This window comes from Anser cygnoides, chromosome 8, assembly GCF_040182565.1.
Source record: "Anser cygnoides isolate HZ-2024a breed goose chromosome 8, Taihu_goose_T2T_genome, whole genome shotgun sequence".
Taxonomy (NCBI): Eukaryota; Metazoa; Chordata; class Aves; order Anseriformes; family Anatidae; genus Anser; species Anser cygnoides.
Window position 1 is genome coordinate 14,490,134 of NC_089880.1, and position 12,367 is coordinate 14,502,500.

Here is a 12,367-nt window from a genome sequence, read left to right on the forward strand (position 1 = left end):
CAATCATTTAAGGTACCTTTCACCAGTTCCAGGCAGGCAGACACAATACCAGCCTTTGCTCTGAGAGATGGGAATTTGGTCTCTCTGTGGCATTGAGCCTAAGCCAATACTAAGCAGCTGTAGCATTCTAGAAACAAGCAAACAATCAAACAAAACCTTTTCAAAGGACTTAAAAGCTTGCATTTACTGCTACTCTGTCCAGGTCATAAAGGCTTTTCGTCTGCTGTGACTATGGAAAGTAAGGTTGTGTCTGTTCACAGTGCTCTGTACAGGTGAACCCTTACTATGCCACAGTTTTCTGAATGTAAAATAGGGTGATTAGGAAGCACTTCCTTTAAATTTTAAATTATTCATCACGGTTTGATTTTAACTAAATGTCTCTCTATTGCCTGGTAAAACAGATCAATTTTGCTGTTCTGGTACAGAAATTATAAAAGCAGTAATATAACATGTTTAAAAAACTGAAACTAGGAACCACAGCAACATACTAAGAATGAATTTTAGCATTTTGAGTTTGCTTTGTGATTCATCTTTGGGTATTCACCAACACCAAATCAATGAATGCTGTATTCATTTCTCTCTTATTTTCTCCTCCATTTTTTCCAAGAGATCTATTTGCTGATTCCATCTTCAAAAACTACATCTTCTTGTGTTGATTCATGCACCAAAACACTTCCACAGACTCAGCTTTCTTCTTCATCTCTACAAGAAATCCAATTCCATTATTTTTATTTTAGTCAAAACAAAAACAGAAAGGAGAATCTGATCTTGTTGATTTTGAAGCACCAATAGGTACTGTCAGCTCCTTAAAACCTCTCCTCAGCTGAGAACTCCAAAGATGACTTCTGATGACTTTTTTTTTTTCTTATGAAATTCCAGAGTCATTGTGTTTTGTTAATGCACAATCAACTACAGGAACAGGACCGTGATATCTATTGTCTTTTAAAGTCATTGAAAAAGACTGTAAATATACCTTTCTTCTCTTTATCATAACTGTTTAATGCATCAAAAAGCTCTTCTTCAAGGCAGACATTTTCTATTCTAAGGGTTACTGTTGTCTTAGCTATAGATAAGATAATGGCTTCTTGAAAGATTTTCTGGGAATAAGAGTGAAGGTAATTGGTGCATTGTGGAAAATATAGGAAACAGTATTTATATTTAATTTACAAAACTTACATCCATACTTTTTCATAACACTGAATTTTAGACAACATAGGCTTTCACTGTACTTGAAAATAAATGGAAATGAAGAATCTTCCAATCAAAAGTTTTTTATTTTATTTTATTTTATTAGTCTTCTGCAAGTCTAAGTAAATGTATCATTTCAGAAAACTGGGTAATAGTTTTCATAGGTAATAACTTTTTTCTCTGGGCAGATGTGAGCAGGGAAAACAGAAAGTTTTGAGCTTGCCAAGACTTTATAGGAAGTTTAGATTAGTCTGAGCAATGTGGGTATGAGGTATTAGAAACTCTCCTGGTAATATCAAGGGGAGAATGAAAAGCCTCGTTATCCCTTTTGGACATGTGCCAAAACATGAAATCAATACTAAACTTCTTGCAAGGAAGGATAAACATATAAACCACTTATAATGAAAAGTGACCTAGACTTTTTGTAATTAATTCGATGGATAACTACTTGTTACTCCAAAGTGCCACCATCTTACCTAACAGATTATAAAGGTTATTGTCATTAATGTAGGAAAAAATACCTACTGGTCAGCATATCTAAATTATCAAGGCTCAGAAATATAAAAAAGCTGTAAAATCTACTTTTTGCCTACTCAGACTGTATGAAGATACACATTTACAGCAAAACATCTCCCACGTAACTCAGTCATTCTCCATTTCAGATGTAGTACAGACAAGGGAAGGTTTTACTAGGAATTCTCCTTGTCCTCTCTGCCTTCTGTGACCAATTATTATTATATGTAAAGCTGATAAAAAATTTACGTGAATTTAATCCTTGACTTAAAAGCATATTTTACAAGCTGTTTCACCAGTTCTTCACCATTAGATGAACAGTTCATATAAATATATATTCCAGTTCAGTAGACTTTGCACACTACCTGTTCTTGCTGTTTATTTATTTATTTTTTCTAATTTGCAACTTATCACTAGTAAGTGCATTTTTTCATACTATTACTATATACTCTTTGGTGATTGAATGGAGGCAGAAGGTAAATAAGAGTAAGTCACAAAAAGCTATTACTTTTGTGCAAACCCCTTTTTGAGGAGTAAAGGTGCAGCTAAATATGTGAACAGTGAGACATTGAATGAATGTTCACGAGCGTGTTTGGAAGTATATCACAAACTGTGGATAAAAGGCAAACACAAGCACAAAGGCAAGATACAGAAATAGTTCCCACTCGGATTTCATTAAAGGAGGAATAAAAATATATGTTACAGAGGTTAAATTTCTATCAGACAGAGACAAAAAGAAATCTACCCTTCTTTCTCTTCCATAGTAAACCATCCATAGTGTTCATGACAAGTGAGATGTTTCAAATCATGAAAAGTGATTTTCATAGTACTTTTCAAAGTGACATCATAGTACGAGGGAAAGTAATCTGACTGACTATGCATAGAAAAATAAATAATTTTTAATATATTATGGGTATATAATGTATATAATTTTTATTGAAATTTGTTCATATTTGTTCATAGATTTCTATATACTTCATAAGTTAAATTTCTACATATTTAATTTGCATAATGCAAGAAGATAGTGAAGCTGATACAAATGAATTCAAGTTTTGGAAGTAGAATTTCAAGTACTAGGAAACTGATAAGGTAAAAAAGGCATACAAAGGGAAGAAATATTACTAGGATGTTTCAAAATAATGGTATATTAAGGTAAGAAATAATCCTAATGATATTGCTTAATCATTATGAGATGAAAGTCAGTCTAAATATAAGAAATAATACGGAAGATATATATGTATCCAACAAACATTTCTGCTTTGATATTGGGAAAATGTGAGGCGACAGTAAGGGTATGGTTAATGAAGAAATACAGTATTTCTTGCATTTCTAATTTCAGCAATGGAAATTTATTTTAAAGTACTTTTATATATCTCAAAATTTTATTTTTCTTTTTAATCACCAATTCTGGATAATTGGCAATTTTAAGAAACACAGATTTGATGCATTCTATACTAACAGACTCAGCTTTTTCTTTCAGACAAAAGATGTTATATTTACATTCCCCGTGTTACAGTGTTTGTCCCTATTATCATGTGTCTATAAGTAGGTAGATATTTTTAGAAGGCTGCTCAGTCGATACATGACAAATTCCTTTCTCTTTCACTTTGAATAGCAGAAAACCACTGTAACAAACATTTAATGAAAGTTGTGGCAGATTCTCCACCACTTAACTAATTTTAATTAGCATGTAAAGTTTTATGACCTGTGCCAGTGAGGAGGATTTTTTCACCTGAAAATCTGTGAATATTGCAGCCTTGGGCATTACCTGATTCTGTCCACATGGGGATGAAGTTTCTGCTTAAAAGCCAATTCTTCAGTGTTTTAACTCCAGTGTTTAGAGAATATTTTCCATATTTACATGTTACAGAATTTACATATCTACTGTTGCAGAATGGTTTGTAGGTAGTAGCAGCAAGGTAATGCAATATTGCTGTTATGGGATCCTCCTTTAAAAAATCTATAAGAATGTGGTGTAGCTGGGTTCAAAGGGCATAACTACAACCCACTCTGAGCCTGTCTCCTATGTAGGAATTAGCCTGTGTACAAGTTTTCTTAACAGTTAAAGCTATCTAAAGATAGCATTTGCAGAAAATGGGATACAGGGAGTGTGGTTGACAGTGTTACAACTCCTGTTGAAACCAGACTGTTGAACCCAGCTTTGGTTTATGTCTCTGCAGCTCACAGTTTCCATGAGCCCCAGTGTATGATCAGTGCATGATTAGTGTATGATACAACTTATAAGCATTATAATGTCTGGTTGACCTTTTTCCTCTGAGGATTACTATGGTAGTCATTTCATTTTGCATCATGTTGGTCTTATTCAAGCTATGGCCTCAGGCATTAAGAAATCTTTAGTCTTGTAAAGACAGTAGGCGGAGAAAAACACCATATATTCTCCCATTGAACTGTTCTGCCAACAGATTAACTTTCAGCTGCTTGGGAAACATTGGCTTCAAAATCCTGCTGTCATTCCAGCCCATTTGAAGCAGTTACCTTTTCACCAGCCAAAAGTGGAGCTGTGTCATTTAGAAGACATTAAGAGCACAGAGAACGCAGAGCTGAGTTCTGTAATATTAAAAATAATCTGATGTTCATTCTCCAAGCAGGCTTTCCAAACTATGCAACACTACTCTTTGTTAATATTTATGCTTCCTGGCACTAATGCTGTTTTATGGAACACCTAAGTTACTTATAACGAGGCCTAACATTGCTAATTTTATCTGGGCCCCACTTGGGTATGGTTGACCTTAGAAAAGAGTGTTGTGTTTAAGAAGAATCCATTAGACTCACTATAAATCTATTAGTTAATCATCTGGAGTAGCAGAGATTATACGACCATTTCAAATCTTCTACACACACTACAATTTTAGAGTACAATGGCATTTTTTATTTCCTTCAGCTAGATGTTTTATCGAGAGCTTTCCTTATATCTCCCCATACCGTATAATTTAAAATGTGTCAAAATGAATGCAACAATAAAAAGAAATGTATAATTTATATATACATTTGAAATAAAATAACAATGGCTTGAAATTCAAAAGAGGCATTGACAACCCTTGTTTGCCTGCTGCCCTAGAATTACTTTCAGATCCACATGTAATTTTAACTTCTTTCAATATGAAAACATGTCCACATCTACTCTACAAAGAGGTACATCATGTCAGAACATTATTCTTTGATTGAGCATCACTCTTGATGACAGTGTAGCAAAACAAAAAAAGGAAATAGTAGGAAATAACAATATATATATATATATATATATACACACATATATTTTAAACGGTGCTTTTTAAAAATTTATGCTATTTTTACCCTGTCCTGGCTACATGACTTCAACCTAACCTTCTCTAAATGGAGCAAATGGCAGGAGACCCCATTCAGGAAACAGGCTGTGGCATGCATGCAGTACAGCTGGTCAGAATTGGCACTAATAGGCTTCAGATCTCTTGCATATGTGTTAACCAATGAGCGAGGGAACAGATTTTTGGTAGCACATACAAATCTGTGGGTCTGTTATGTAGGAAGAGAGAATGCAGCTCATGGCTTCTGGCGCTGCTTATGACAATAATGCATTTCTATTATACCCTTTATCCTGGGAGCTGGACTGATTTATTTCCTTATATAAGCCCTTACTCTTGTGTAAGCCCAGGAACTCAAAGCCACCATCCTTCCCAACAACTTTGCCCTGAGCAATAAAGCACTATATCCAATGGTTAACATATTTTTCAGGCTGGAAATAGATCGGAAGCATAGTGGTTACCACATGCTATTAAATCTTAGCTTCCTGATAGCACTGAGACAGCTGCTAGTCTTGGATCTTACACATTAGAAGAAGAGGAAGAGGAGGAAAGAATAAACTTCTAGTAACTCCACTGTTTGTATTCAAGGCATAATTGGTTTTCTTGACCAGCAGCCAGTGCTGATGCTATGCTGTTCTGTGGGAGGTATTCTTCTGGTGAATGATATTCCAATGACTATGGAAGGTGGTATTTTCTCTACTAAGAAGGTTCATTAACTCTGTCTGCCTTTGGCAGTGAACAGGAACATTATTTCTAAAGGAGAATATCACACACTGAGTAGAAAAATCATTTGAGGGCTGGAGAGTTTGTGTTAGAGAGAACGACTGTAAGAGGAATGGGTAAATAAAAGTTGAGGTTTACTGTATGATAAGAAGAGCGAGAGGGAAATAGATCTTCGTCTGTCACAGTGCCAAAACACAAGATTTAAGAAAGACTTCAGGAAAAGTTGTAAGCTGGTTGGTAAGTTTTTTAAAAGCTTCATCTCAGCCTGACAGAGTCACAAAAATGTTATATTAAACAAACAGCAACAAAAAAAGCAGCTCCCATATTCTACCCCATCAGTTTCCACAGCAGTGAATTTGAAAGGAAGATTAATTGGTGTACTAATAATTATTTTCATTGATATGCTCAAAATAAATACAAAACTAAATTTTACAAAATCATTAGCCTAGGTCCTCTCTCTGAAATAGCATAAGATATGGAAAAACAATCTTTTCATAGCAAAAACTGTGGAAGGAAGGTTCTCTAAATCAAGTCTGATTAATTAAGCCAAACAAATTACTCACAGTGCTAGAATAACTCAGTCGCTAAATTCAGTAAACAAAGGACTTTTAGTAGAACAAGAGGACCTGAACTTGGAAATACTTCTGAATTTAGTATGGATGAGACCACCATTTCTAGCTTTACTCCTCCAAAAAATAGTTTTCCATCTTTTGAAGAAGAGCTGTAAGAATGACTTACCATCTAAAACTGCAGTTCAGAAAGAAACACAAAAGGCAGCTGTTGACATAGTCCAAGGTTAAGAGATGATTCAGACAAGAGCTGTAATTAGTTACACAGAACGTGAGTAGTATTTAGAAGAGCCTTTAATCTACCTGACGTGAATTAAAATCTCTAAGATTTGGAAACTGAAGTTGTCAAGGTTTAATCTGAAAATAAAATGGTCTCTCTGAATACAGACAGTGTTCAGATTGTCAAGAAACTCTGATAAATCTTCAGCATCAGTTTTTAACTCAGGATTGAGATGATTTTCTGACAGACAGTTTCTTCTTCAGTCACGAACTTGCTGACATAGATAGTAAGAGGCATTTAGTGATACTCTTCTGGATGCAATAAAAAGGGAATATATGCATGGATTATGGTCATCTTCACTTCTAAAAAGCTCTGACAGCAATAAGAGAATGAACAGTAGTAGCAAACTAGCTTTTATAAGAATTGTAACTTTTCCATTATCCTTCTTGTGTTTATACTTCAGCTTTGATACAGAGAATTAGTCAGATAGCAAGTTAAGAAGAAAAGATTTCATCTAGTTATAAAATGTATTTTATATGAATGGTTTATATTATAAAGCTTAAATTTTTATCTCACTGTCAAAGCACTTCTGTCTTGATGGTCTGTTCACCAACTGTAATTGAGCTATATTTCTGATGTATTGAAATGAAAAAAAGAAAGAAAAAAATGAAAACAACTTCAAATATGTTCAAAAAGCATAGAATTTAAATAATAATAATACAAACACACACTGCTTTCCTTATTTCTTTTTTCTTTCACTTGAAAAGTACATTTACAGCCCAGGGTAAGTCACTGTATTTAGTGCTTGTAGTATTGTGGTCACTGTGACCAACCAATACCTTTTCATTTTAGAGTGAAAAATATTTGTGCTTAATTTTTCTCAACTCTTTCTAATATGCAGTAGTTCCATAAAGGTTAAAAAAAGATATTATTACTTTTCTAGATTCATAAAAGGAAAATAAATTTGTGAGATTAAAACTTTTACAAATGGCAAATGAATTAAAAAACAAACAAACAAAACATAACCAACAAACCGACCAACCATAGAATACTATTATTAAGATACTAATACTCTACCAGGTAGAGTTTTTAGCATAAGTAGTCATTGCTCTCAAAATCTAGCCAAGACGCTGAATGTCTGCAGCAACTTTGCTTTTCCAAGATACATCAACAGCTACTTTGGTTACAGTCTCGAGTATTGTGAGAATTAAGTCCAAGACAACCTTTGGACTGTAGTTTAGCTTTGCCAAGTCCTCTGTCAAGTAAGATTTGCCCTCAGATAAGATTGTAAAAAAGCAAATAGATTAGCAAGCTTGAAAGACCCTATCGAAGGTATAGTATACTAATATTAAGATACCAGGATACTACCTGGTATCTTAATTGGTATGTAAATGAATAAAAGATGTGTTTACTACCGTGTAATTGACCTGTTTATTTTCCCTGTTCTCAGTGATGTATTTTGCAGGGAGGAAGGGGACAAGCCTATGAATTGATTTTTATCCCTCCTACAATTGAAAAGTGATCTGTTTTAGGAAACAGACATACTACCTGTATATTTCTTCAAAATGAAGTCCAAAAGTACAGAAAACTTTGGAAATATCATAGTAAAATGAAATGTGATGTGATAATGTATGTTGTTCAAATTAGCTAGCTATGTACTTAAGTGGCTTATTATCAAAAAGCAAATAACATGGCCCATTTCTTGAAATATTTTTAAAAGTTGCCTTATGTTAATGAAAGTATTTATTGCTTTTGTTTCAAAGTTTGAAAAATTATTAGTGCACTTTCAGTTCCTAACATAACTGTTTGTTCTAGGGCTGTATTCACATCAAGGACTAAACATAAACAATAAGGATAGCAGCATCCCAAATGACTTTTTTTTTTTTTTTTCCGGACAGTTATTTTGTAATGGAATACTCCCTCCACTTCCAATAAATAACACTTTTTGCTTGTCCTATGCCTATGACACATGACAGTGTCACTGTCAAGGCCTGCTGTAATACTCAGCTAGTTGCCCCCCAGCTAGTCAACAGAGCAGAGTAGTTTGCAAATTAAGACATTTGTCTGAATGACATATTTCTGAATGAGAATCGCTTTATTTTGCAGAGAGTTTGGCCGCTGGAAAGTAAACAATCTTGCTGTTGAAAGAAGAAATTTCCTTGGCTCCCCACTGCCACTTGCCCCTGAATTCTTCCGTAACATAAGGCTACTAGGACGCCGCCCGACACTTCAACAGATCACAGAAAACCTTATCAAGAAGTATGGGACACACTTCCTACTATCAGCTACCTTGGGAGGTAAGGTTAATGCTTGGAAATATGGTGCATGAGTTTAACATGACTGAACTAAAAGCATTGGTCAACTGATTTCCTTGTAAAACTGTGGTGTTCTCTGTTCCCAGAGCAGCTAAACTGAGCCACTATCCCTCAGCTAGATTTTACAGAACAGGAACAGGTTTTGTCTTCCAGCCTTATGGCTCCTTCTTCTGCTGATGATAAACTTTGTTTTATTGATTCTTTGTAAACAATTTTAAGGACAATAAGAAAAGAATGCCCGTTGCTAAGAGTGAGGTACTTAGGCCTGAGTTCCTGGTGTGCATGATCCTGGTCCTTTGGGGACGTTGCTCTGCACTGAGAAGTCACTGAGTGACAGTTTTCAGTAAGAGGACCCTAAAACAATCTGGCACAATAACAAAATACACAGGTGTCTGGCTCCCTTATAGGACTGCAGAGATAAAGCAACAAACCCAGTAACAGTTATTTCCAACAAATCTTTTCAGCTAGGAGACTTTTAAATGACTTTGACTGCTTGGAAGTCCATATATTGCCAGTCTACCCTTTTTAGGACTACTCTCCACTTAACCAGTGGGACTAAAAGTCTCGGAATGGGATGGAGAGGCTTTTCCATGTAATTCCTATTACCTTAATGGAAGCTGCATCTCTAAATCTCCATGGACTAATTTAGAAAGGGTAGCCTGACGTGTAATTGGGATCTGGTCATAAAATGGATTGAAGAAATCCAGTGAAGAGGCCTAATGTCCAAGAGAGAGCATAAATTGTTCTGAATAAAAGATAATTAGTGCCTGAGATTACCCATCGAGTCATCATAAAATGAACTGACATTTTAGAAATGCAGTTTTATTCCTTGGTGGGTGATTATATTAAAGATAATTCTAGTGATTGAGTATCCTTCCAGCAGGACAGTCTTGTCAAAATCCTTTATTCACCTGAGGAATGGTTCTCTTTAACACATTTCATAACAGATTTCTAACCATATATTAAGGAAATGACAGCCTTCCTTTTCTCTTTTGGCTGATATCTGAGCTTTGTAGCAACTGAAATGGCTAACAGTAGCTCTCTTTTGGAGAAGACCATTCTAGAAACAAGGTTAATTTCTGTCTTACTGTAGATATTAAAATAACAATACAGAACTAATTCCTATCATTATTTTCAAAACTAGTGCCTCTTCAGCAAATCCATCACCATTTGAATTTTAAGAATAAATTACATGTGTTGACCAGCAATTTGGAATAAAATTCCCTGATTTTTATTTATTTTTTTTTTAAATTTGCTTAGTGTATTTCTTTCATACAAGAAGTACATATTTCAGAAATAAGCATGTATTTTCTTATGTGTGTGGCACAGCTGAACAGTAAACCTAACTGCAGAAAAGAAATTAAATATTTACCGAATATTTAAGTACAATAATTAAAGATTTAGCTGCAACAGGTATGCTAATGCAAAGATTATGCAGTGGTAAAACTTAGTTATTTTTATTAGCTACTTTCTTATTATTAACTAACATAAATTTTGGTACAAACAGCCATATCATCAAATTCACTTTGAAGTTGAAATTGAACCTAACAACCTAAGAAAAACAGGCTAACACAATTATAATTGTTATTTCAAAAGTACAAAGCACCAATATCACACTCATCACAAAAGAGCTTCAGACTCAATGCCTTTTAGAAAGTATAGCCCTAAGTAAAAGCTAAAACCTAAGGACAGGTCTTTTAAAGACATTTGACAATTTCATCTTAAACATTAAATTTGATCCACAAACCCATAGGATTTCCTGCAGGGAATCCGGGGTAGGGTCCCCTTTTCTCCTCTCTCTTAATACCATCTCACAAAGCCCCTAAAATGCAGTAGCTGCCATATACTTGCAAAAGTTTCCTACTTACAATGAGACGACGTTGACTTTAGGACTGTGCCTAAGCTTAATGTTTAAGGTTTTGATTTAAGTGCCTAGCCTTAATTTTTAGGCATAATTTCAGACACACCTGCAGCCTTCCATTATCATTGGATGGGTGCTGAATACATTGAAAAATTCAATGATTAAAATAGTTTTAGGAAAATAGTAATTTCTAAGAGTGCTTTCATAAGGTAGCTAATAACCCTATAATTTCCTGTATGTGTTCATTCCTGTTTTGGGGCTAGATTGAATGGAAATTCCCAGAGATGCTTGTCCACATTTTAACACTTATGTCATCTATTTTATTTCAATAAGGTATTCATACTTTTTCTTTAATTATGAGGAGTTTTATTCTGAAAGCTTTGTCACCTATGCAGCTTCTAAAAAGCAGAAGACCAAACAGAGCGTGCATATTTCTTTTATTTAATGAATCCCCAATCATCTGTATTCATGGCCATAAAGGAAAAATTGGCAAATGAATGATCTTGTGGTAAGATTTGTGTGCCCTTGTGACCATTTGGCTTTCATGAATATCCCTTTTTGACTGTAAAGGGAACTCTTGCACATAGTTGTTTGTGAGACATTCTCATGTCTTTATTCACAAACAGAAATATACTCCTCAAGGGCATTCTGAAATGAGAATTTAGGGAAGTTCTATTTTCTGTGATGCCACAAGTTAATGTGGAAAAAGACATTTCTCACTGTTTCTCTATCGAATGGAAATTTTATATGCTTATGACATAAGGAAAGTCAAATATCCATAATGAGCAGCTTCAAGTTGCACAATAGAAGAACATTTTGTAGTCCAGTGTTTGTACAGCAAAAGCCATGATTGAGCATTGAGTTCACGGATGAATCCACATGCTTGTGCATAGGAGTAACCTCTTCTTTTTCTGCATTGACTGTCTACAGCATCCAATTTGCAGAGAAAGGAGAGTTGTGGCTGCTGATTTTCTTTCAATTTTGCACAAAAATGGGGATGCTGTATCGGGCTGGGCCATCACTAATAGGTGAGGCATTTTCCTCCACTCTTCTGGAACAACACATGTCCTGCTTACTTTAGTAAGATTGCAAATTTACACAACCCATCCAAAAATGGCCAGGACTGCTTGACAGGAGAGGCAAGAGAGGATTCATACACGTAATCTTCATCCTAGAAGGTGAGAGAAGACTTTATTGGACAAGTCCCTGAGCATCTCATCTTATTAGAACTGCTTTAGGCTGTATGACCTTCTGAACTTCTTTCCAGCCTAAATTATTCTCTGATTCCATGAAATGTATTTCTGAATTCTTTACCAGCTTTCAACTAGAACTTCTGTTAAGCAGGTTCTTCATCAAGTGAGAGACAACACACAATGTTATTTTTCTCCTTTTTTTTTTTTTTTGCATTTATACTTGATGCTTTTGCTTGCCTACAGCACGGTGCAATGAACATCCATCCTTCTGAATAATATACAAAAGTATTAGCTGCCATAAGCCATAATGGTATACAACAAATAGGATGGAGCAGTGAGCTGCAGACCTGAAAATTACTGTGAAGCCCAGGGCACCACTGTGGAATAAGTGTAGGAGGATGAAAATGTCAATGGATCCCATGTTTAACACTGTTCTTACATATGGATGTCAAGGTTGCTTAGCAAACTGGATAGATTTGGTGA

General features: G+C 35.0%; 1 protein-coding gene across 3 annotated transcripts in view; it reads left to right on the forward strand.

The window, feature by feature from the left end:
* Nucleotides 1–12,367, forward strand: part of BRINP3 (BMP/retinoic acid inducible neural specific 3) — a 234,667-nt gene that overhangs the window by 121,829 nt on the left and 100,471 nt on the right. For all 3 annotated transcript variants that reach the window (XM_013191480.3, XM_013191482.3, XM_013191483.3), the window contains exon 3: nucleotides 8,622–8,812. In XM_013191480.3, coding sequence (XP_013046934.1) covers nucleotides 8,622–8,812 — 191 coding nt within the window. The remainder of the gene's footprint in view (nucleotides 1–8,621; nucleotides 8,813–12,367) is intronic.